We start from the raw sequence: 9297 nt of genomic DNA, 5'->3' as shown, positions 1-9297 counted from the left end.
CTTTTTTCAATATCTTCTTAAAATATTTCATCAGGAAAAGAATACTGTAATGGACTACTGACTGGATGGAGGTCAGGGGTCAGCCACATGAACAATCATCTTGCCAACATTTCCTCCTTTCATCAAGGACACAAATGCCTCTGTGAAAGTAAAGAAAAACAAGTTCTTCAAATGGGAAAAGATGTTTAACTCAAAGATTGAAGATGTATCAAGACAACCACTCAAAAGACATTAGACCTAGCCCCCACCAGGGTAGAGTAGAAATAGAAATTGGCCAAATAGACAGATGTGGCCAACTGTGCTCCTATAGTGGCCTTACTCCTTTAGCATGTTATCTGTCTATTTGGCCAATTTCTACCCTTTCCAGCCGCCTCTGGAGCCTGGTAGAGGCTAACTCAGACTGTCCCTGTGGATCAACCAATATGTATCTGTGCAGGTGGGATATGGGATTATAATGCAAAAAGACAAACACAGACTGGGTCGAGTCTTTCCTTACCTCCAGTTTTCTCAATCCCTTCCATCACAGTCTCCTTCACCTGTAAAGGCAACATTACATCAGTCACACACACAACCAGCTGATATAGGATAGACCAGAAATGGTGTACATGTGGAGTGGTGAAACAAAGACATTGCAGTTCCTCTTAACTTCCCATACAACTGAGAACTTACAAAAAATGCACTTACACAAGTTTTGTATGTAAGGAACAATCCTTTGGTTCCCAACATTATATAACTTTGTCATATGAATGATAGGCAAGTTGGACATCTTACTTTCAGTTTCCCCTCATGGAACCATTTTGCCAACTGGACCAACGACTCTTCAAACTTGTCCTGGTAGTTAAGCAGCAAGAACCTTTCCCTGTGGGGCAAAACATTACATCAAAATTATCAGGAAGGTTTTGAAACAAAGTTAGGAATTACATGTACAATGTACATTGATTTGTATCAGATGCAAAAAAGAGCATTTGGGATATCAAGTAAAAAGCATTCCTCTTTTTGATATAGCTTGGCCAATGCCATCATGTACTAAGTAGTGTACTAGTTCAAGTGTTTAGTCCAGAATCATAACGTACTGGGTTCAATCTCCTGACATACCCTACTAGTAATCTTGTGCTCTTGGGAAATGCACACATTTTCTCACTTTACAGGAACAATGCTTAGATATTATGTGTCTTTTTACATGTTCAAAGACATATAAAGTACCGGTAGCACTAACCTTGTAATGTTCCTGTCCTTGAGAATGTCTGTCACCACTTGTGGGATGGGAGGAGGGTAGGGAACATCTTTGTTGTACTCACTGATCTGGCCACACAGGATCACATGGGACCCTTCATTCATCTGAGCAAATACATGGCAGCAAACAAGGTACATGAAAGAAGATTTACAAAGATAATATCAGAAAACGGCAACATTAACCTCGCCAATGCCTTGAATTTAACACATCTATGGCCAGAGTCAGCTAAATATGATGTGCCTCTGAGTATAAGATAAGAGATATAAGGTATGTATTTCAATAGATTTTGGTCATGAACACCATTTCCATGTAAGTCAGATCATTGTGGTGAGCCTAGTTCCTTGTGTAATACACTATGATATCATAATAAGACACACACCTGTTTTATAACAGTTTCGCTGATTTCTCCTCCTACATTATCGAAGTAGGTATCAATCCCCCGTGGACAGCATTTCTTCAGTCTGTCCGCCACGTTGTCTGTCCTGTAGTTCACAGCATGGTCGAAGCCAAGCTCCTCCCTCAGCAGACGACACTTCTCCTCAGAACCACAGATTCCAACAACATGGGTGGCACCCTCCAGTCTCGCTATCTGTTTGAGATAAACACAACACATTGTTATTTCATCACTGTTGTCCCCACACAAAGTTGACAGGTATCAAAATTGAGCAAAAAAGGATGTTTTTCAGATCTCTCCTGTGTACTATAAGTCACTATGTATACCGGTACTAAATGGGAGACAGGCCCCAAAATTCACACATTTTGAGCATACTGCCATAGAGCAAAAGTTAAAAGGTGGACTGAGTGAGTGAGTAAAGGGGTCAGTTATTGAGGGGAATGTTTGGTTACTGTTCACAGTCTATTATATAAACTGACTGGTGACCTATATAGTATTACATGCTGCTTGAAAAAATAAAGACTTTGACAATACAAAATTGTCAGTTCTCTCAAGTCATAGTTCACATCAAGATGTGAATACAAGTTGCACAAAACAATATTTAAATTTCACATAATGAAAAAAAATCACCTGTCCAGCTAGAGAACCACAAGCCCCTGCCGCTCCACTCACAAGAAACGTCTGATTGGCTCCCGGCATCACATGACCTTTCTCTCGGACACCCAGCAGGGCGGTGGCTCCAGGCATCCCAAGAGCACCCTGAGAAAGGGACAGCTGGCCTCCGAGGAGGGCAGGATCCAGCTGGAATGGAAGAATCAAATGTCTCCAAAATCACCATTTGAGTCAGTGAGTTATCCTAACAACTATAGATCTGTCATAATAGGAAATAAAAACTGCTACCTGATAGGAAGGTTTGCTTTCCTGTTTTCCATTTTTGTTTGCTGTTTGTTTGTTTGTTTTGTTGAGCTTTTATCAATTCATAACAAAGGTGGAAATCTTTTCATCTCATTTTCCATGTGATACACTATCTACTTTGATTGGTGACTTAACGATGTTACTTGGATTGCAAGACTGATTTTTGATGATTGTTAGCTAGTAACATTGTATTCAAACTAGTAATGTGTAAATTGCCATTACAGTACCTATGTACAGTATTTGTCTTTCCCTATCTGTTTACTTGCAAATATCAAGTATGCTGCCTCGAGAGTCAGTGACAACTAAACTTTGATTTATATGTTCTGATTACAATATTTTGTTGCATGATTTGATTAGAAAAGACAGGTGTTTGACACAAAATGATACCTTTCTGAGACCAGCGGCTGATACCAGGCTGTAGTTCTGCCAGGGCCAGTTGAAAGACTCCACAAAGTCTCCAGTGTGAAAGTCCTTGTGCTTGCTGTCTGTGACAACCCCCACTCCCCCACCCTCACAGGCGTGGTCCAGTTGCCATGGTGACAGGTAGTGTGCACCTGTGTCCTCGTTCATCCTGCATCTCTGTCATGTGGGGATGGGACAATGGACAGGTGACCACACATTAGGATGTACTGAGAAGTAGTTGAAGTTTAGAATTAAACTTCAAAACTCAAACATAAACAATTTTTACATACTACTCAGCATTTAACCATTGACCAAGTCGTATTGCTGGTTTAGGCTGCAGGGAGAAGATTAAAGACAATACAAATGATGCATGTAGTCACTTCAAACAAACAACTGTAATGGAAGAAATTCGAAAACAGCATCATTATCTAAATAAAACCAGTAAAAGTGTTGAGGTATAAAATGACCATAGCACCTGCAGTAGACAAATCAAGAAAAATGTATCATCAAGTCATACGTAAATTGTTTTCTATCCTTTTAGACTTGCCTAATCTCCTCTTATTCAAGATACAACAGTTAGTTAACCCCACCCTCATTAAATCAGGACCCCTATCGCTCCACGTTACTATGCTCGCATAGGGGTATCATTAAATCAGGACCCCTATCGCTCCAGGTTACTACGCTCGCATAGGGGTATCATTAAATCAGGACCCCTATCGCTCCACGTTACTACCTTCGCATAGGGGCCCTGATATTCACCGCCGGCAGACATGGTTCTGGCAATGTCACCACCAAAACAGCTTCAGCCAATCAGAGGGGCTGTTTGATCTCATCTGAAGCAAAGGCGCAAAGAACGCTTGGAAGCTATCAACCAATCAGGTTACGTCTCACATCTTTACTTTAGGTTCAGAACAAATTAACCGCCAAATAAGGATAGCTCATTAATTCTTCATGAGCAACCGTCAGTAAAGGCGCCAGCACCATGTCTATTGGCGGTGAATATCAGGGCCCCTATGTGAGCGTAGTAACGTGGAGCGATAGGGGTCCTGATTTAATGAGGGTGGTTAACCCTACCATATATGGATCCACAGACAGGAACAGAGTCTTGGCCAGAATCTGTCCATCCTGCACCACAGGATACCCACAATCCTCTGTGCGGAAGTTCTCAAGTCTTGGCTCATTGTTCGCACCTGTCATTACAACAACGACAAAAGTTTGAAGAACTCACGACTTTGGAAATATTTAGTTTCTCGTATCTCTTGTTTAATTGTAGTTTACTAATCTAATTTGTGTCCATGGATCACTTCCTGTCACTCTACAGTGCAGGTGACCAGCAGAAAAAACTTTAAACACTGTGGCTTACAGACAAACCGAAAACAATACCACCCTGTGAATTAGTAGCCTCTTCCATTGACCTCATAACCTGGGCTGTCATGTCATGTTGCCACACTACTTGCTCGCCACAGATAAGAGGGTCTGCATGGGTCCTGGCAACACTTAACGGTAAATTCAGGCCGGCCGATAACGTTTAACGGTAAATTCAGGCCGGCCGACAACGCTTATAAACGGTAAATTCAGCAGATTTAGAACATTGAGATACCCCTGAAGACGATGGTTGATTGCCACTCGTCATCCTGATCTTGTGGCAAGAGACCTGGTACGCCATGTATTCTTTCACGCCTGCTCCAAACCCTTTAAATTCAGCAGCGACAGGAAATTTCATAATGGTGGGACTAAACGTTCCTGATCGCGACAATAATAGGGGGGTCCCAGGAACATTTTGAAATCTTGATCCTCTGAAACGCTATTTCCTACATTCTGAGGGGGGAATTTTGTTAAGTTTTATGACATCTCTATTTGTAAGAGAAAAAAAAGAACAGTTTCAGCTTGATTTTTGAGACCTCGCCAGAGCTGCGACATGCTCCCAGGGAAAATTTGTGACACGTTGAAACACTATTTCTTGCATTTCGACGGTCAAATATTACTGGTGATGTAAGTTAAGTTTAATGATATCGCTGCAGCTGTTTGTGAAAAAATACAGAAGAGTTTCAGCTTGAGCTTTGGGGGGCGACGCCCTCCTGACAATATTTTTCGACGGAGGCCCTACATGTACCCGGCCGGGAAAATTTTAAAATCTTGAACCCTGAAATGCTTAATTTCCTGAATTTTGAGGGGAAAACTTTGCTGGTAGAGTGAAAAACAGACAGAAGTGTTTCAGCTTGAATTTTTTTGGGGTGGGGGCGCCCTCCCGACATATTTTCGCTGGAGCCGCGTGCTCCCCAGAGAAAATTTTGAAATCTTGACTCACTGAAACGCTATTTACTGCGTAACAAGGAATTACTCAATAACGCTTCACGTTGAATTCAGGATGACAAATAACACGCTACGTAGAATAGACCCCTTTCCAAATACCGCGGCCATTTTGAATCCTGGGCGCGCGCACGTGATTCGAGCGCGGGAAAAGTCAACACCCGGTAAGTCCACAAGCCAGCGGTAAGGCGTTCCCAATAGAAACCAGCGTTGAGTTATCTTCGGCGGTCAGATGTTCTCCTCCTCGGTGAAATCCATCGATATATTTGCATGGCACAAGTAGATGATATTGTTGTGGAGACTTGGACTAGATATCGGCCAGTAAAATTGTGAATTTCTGCTACTTTTCCATAGTTTCTGCCGGGATGTTGAGCGGCGCTACAGTGATAGAATGCTAATATGTTTACACCGCGTGCTTGTAGTTTCCCTAATAATGTTAGCTAAAGTCGAGAAAAATCCCACAAAACATACACTTTTCGGATCATTTTAGCTTCGTTTAGGTATGAATATAACTCTTGAGCCTTTTGGCTGTCGTGACAATGCCAACATCATCTTGAAATTACGTTAGTTTGAGGGAGGGTTTTGTTTTCTGTGCAGCGTTACATCGACTTCGCTCAGCAATATTTGACATTTCCGTTGAATGCAATCCCACAAAAAAAAATACGTGAAAATATAGACTTGAGTTCAATGTCCTTTTGGGTACAAATTTGGCAGCATTCCGGCGGCTTTTTGACGATCTTTTTGGATGCCAAGAATTTAGGCTTGAGGACTCCAAGTACGTGAGTGAAGTTGTGTTTTCCATTCTATCTGACATTTCTTTAAATCATTTTGCGCGGCAATATTTCAGATATCTGTTGGCCGGATGGAACCCAAAAAACGTTAAATAATATTGACTTGAGGACTGAAGGACCTCAGACCGATATTTTTCCTTTTGTTGTGGGGTTTCATCCTGTGAAAATCTAAGATATTTAAGCAAAAAGTGATGTAATAAAACGCTACAAAGAAAACACGCCCCCTGCTTCACTCACAAGTCGAGAAAAACCCCGTAAAGCATACACTTTTCGGGCTGGAATCCTTATAGCTACTTAGATAGAAATATACAGAATTTTACCGGTTGTGACTTCCCCTGGGAAAACGCGCGTTGAGAGGGGGTCGTGTTTCTGTCTATCCTTTCTTTCTTTTCTGTCTAGCTTTTCCTTTCTCTCTTGTTACATCGCTCCGCAAGCGATATTTGACATTTCCGCTGAATGCAATCCCACACAAAAAGACCTGAAAATGTAGGCTTGAGCTAAAGGTAATTTTTGGGGGGAATTTAGCAGAATTTCGGCTGCTTCTTTTGACGAGTTTTCTGAAATATCAAAACCTAAAGTACGTGAGTGAAGATGGAGTGTTTTCACTTTGCGCCGTAATATCTTAATTTCCGTCTGATGATATTACAGAAGCGTGAAAATATAGGCTTGAGGGCTTTGCGAGTATAAAAATTTGACGGAACTTCGGTGGCTCCTTTGACTTTGACGATATTTCAGTGCCAAGATTAGCTTGATGAAGTTCGTGAGTGAAGCAGGGGGCGTGTTTTCTTTGTAGCGTTTCATTACATTACTTTTTGCGGAAATATTTTAGATTTCCACAGGATGAAACCCCACAACAAAAGGAAAAATATCGGTCTGAGGTCCTTCAGTCCTCAAGTCAATATTATTTAACGTTTTTTGGGTTCCATCCGGCCAACAGATATATGAGATATTGCCGCGCAAAATGATTTAAAGAAACGTCAGATAGAATGGAAAACACACCTTCACTCACGTACTTAGAGTCCTCAAGCCTAAATTCTTGGCATCCGAAAAGATCGTCAAAAAGCCGCCGGAATGCTGCCATATTTAAGGACATTGAACTCAAGCCTAGGCCTATATTTTCACGTTTTTTTGTGTGTGTGGGATTGCATTCAGCGGAAATGTCAAATATTGCTGAGCGAAGTCGATGTAACGCTGCACAGAAAACACGACCCTCCCTCAAACTAACGTAATTTCAAGATTATGTTGGCATTGTCACAACAGCCAAAAGGCTCAAGAGTTATATTCATACCTAAACGAAGCTAAAATGATCCGAAAAGTGTATGTTTTGTGGGATTTTTCTCGACTTTAGCTAACATTATTAGGGAAATTACAAGCACGCGGTGTAAACATATCAGCATTTTATCACTGTAGCGCGCGCTCAACATCCCGGCAGAAACTATGGAAAAGTAGCAGAAATCCACAATTTTACTGGCCGATATCTAGTCCAAGTCTCCACAACAATATCATCTACTTGTGCCATGCAAATATATCGATGGATTTCACCGAGGAGGAGAACATCTGACCGCCGAAGATAACTCAACGCTGGTTTCTATTGGGGACGCCTTACCGCTGGCTTGGTCTTACCGGGTGTTGACTTTTCCCGCGCTCGAATCACGTGCGCGCGCCCTGGATTCAAAATGGCCGCGGTATTTGGAAAGGGGTCTATTAAAACGACCAGTAAAGCTTCACAATCAATATACTGATAACGCTTAATGGTAAATTCAGGGCAGCCGGCAATGATTAACAGTGAAATAAAATCGCTCGTAACGCTTAACGAAAAACTTTCAAAAAGGGCATGCAGACCCTCAGATAACATTATTAGGATCATACATTCTTGGTTAGAGCACCAGGGCTACTTATGTGAGGAAAAAGGTCGTGAGAAAAAAGTGCCAAAATTTCCCTTGATCACATGCCCATTGTTTTGTTAAATGATTTAGCATTTAGGTACTATCAAAAATTATCTTTGAAACCCTTGTTTGATTTCCTTTAAAATGATACCTCATTAGTGTAAGAAATAAGCTTTCTAGAGATGCATGATGCTGTACAATTGATAAAGTAACAGTGGAGAAATAATTGATCAGATGCAAGTTTCCAAACTTTTTGTTCCTGTCACAATCCTGTGATACACACATCATTGAAAAACCTATAGCTAACGTTACATGGCAAAAAAAAATTCTTGCCAGTTATTATACTTGCGCAAAAAAGGCAGCCAAGTATTTTACAACAAATAAGACATTTGGTAGGGGTGTCTCCACACTTAAAGAAAAGTTAAGTACTTACCTGGTCGGCTTGCAAGGACAATTCTTCTGTTTGTGGACATGTTAGCTGCTGATGATCAAGCGGACAGGTTCCTGAAACTGCACAGCTGTGTCCAGTAGCTAGTGTCCAGAGGTTGTCCTTTCTTTCTGAACCGCTAGGGATCAGAAGTCAGGACCTTACTGGCATCTGTATCCGGGTCAGACCTCAGTGTGGTGACCGTTGATAGGTAGCAATATTATTTTATAGGCCAGATATGCACAGTTCCGATGCGTCTAATAACATGTCGTATAAAGCACCTCATTTTCAACAGGATTTTTCTTCGAATCTTTCAAGCTAGAGGACTTTTGGCTGTACGTTGAGAAGAAAAGTTTGTTTGATTCCAAAGAGCCAGACTGGAGGCCCCCAGACCAATGCACAAACCAAGACGAAACACGTGTATCTTGTATAGAACTGGCAAGGAATAGGCAAATATATGGTTAAATTTCTAAAATGAAAGTCGGACAGAGTTACATGGGTCAAGAATTCAAAGTTCTTTCTTTTAAAGTTTATTAAAACTTTGAAAGTTTGAGAGAAGTTTGGAAAGGAGCGCACATGAAACTTGAAGGCGGGAACGCACAAAAAGAAGTGAAACATGTTTAGTTCATTCGTAATGCTAAGTGTTTGCTAAGGTAAAGGGTTTTTCTTTAATGCTTACGTTAGGTCTAATATCATATTTAGTTGGAGCAAGGATGTCTCAACTTCCAGTTCTCGGCACTGCATAACGCTAACATATGGAATGAACTACGACAATTGTAGGGGAGTTTATTTAAATATATATATATTTACCATTATAACAAAGCTTCACTTACATCAATATTCGATGAATTTTTTTGAACAACTTTATTTGAAAGTAGTCTAAACATTTTTTTCATTTACGAGTAGTTGCTATAAGAGTAGCGTGTTGTCCACGTGGC

General features: G+C 41.0%; 1 protein-coding gene across 1 annotated transcript; it reads right to left on the bottom strand.

Annotated features, from left to right (window-relative positions):
- Positions 1 to 49: 49 nt before the first annotated feature.
- LOC136432563 (prostaglandin reductase 2-like) lies at positions 50 to 9277 on the bottom strand. The gene is made up of 9 exons (XM_066423948.1): positions 8366 to 9277; positions 4020 to 4135; positions 2931 to 3122; positions 2259 to 2429; positions 1614 to 1823; positions 1217 to 1338; positions 772 to 859; positions 497 to 536; positions 50 to 140 (listed from the first exon to the last, which is right to left on the bottom strand). The coding sequence occupies exons 1-9, from the start codon at positions 8403 to 8405 to the stop codon at positions 73 to 75; spliced, it is 1047 nt and encodes a 348-aa protein (XP_066280045.1). The 5' UTR covers positions 8406 to 9277; the 3' UTR covers positions 50 to 72.
- Positions 9278 to 9297: the final 20 nt, after the last annotated feature.

Source organism: Branchiostoma lanceolatum, chromosome 4 (assembly GCF_035083965.1).
Source record: "Branchiostoma lanceolatum isolate klBraLanc5 chromosome 4, klBraLanc5.hap2, whole genome shotgun sequence".
NCBI lineage: Eukaryota > Metazoa > Chordata > Leptocardii > Amphioxiformes > Branchiostomatidae > Branchiostoma > Branchiostoma lanceolatum.
The sequence above is the reverse complement of the archived record's forward strand: the minus strand, read 5'-3'. Positions and strand labels throughout refer to the sequence as shown.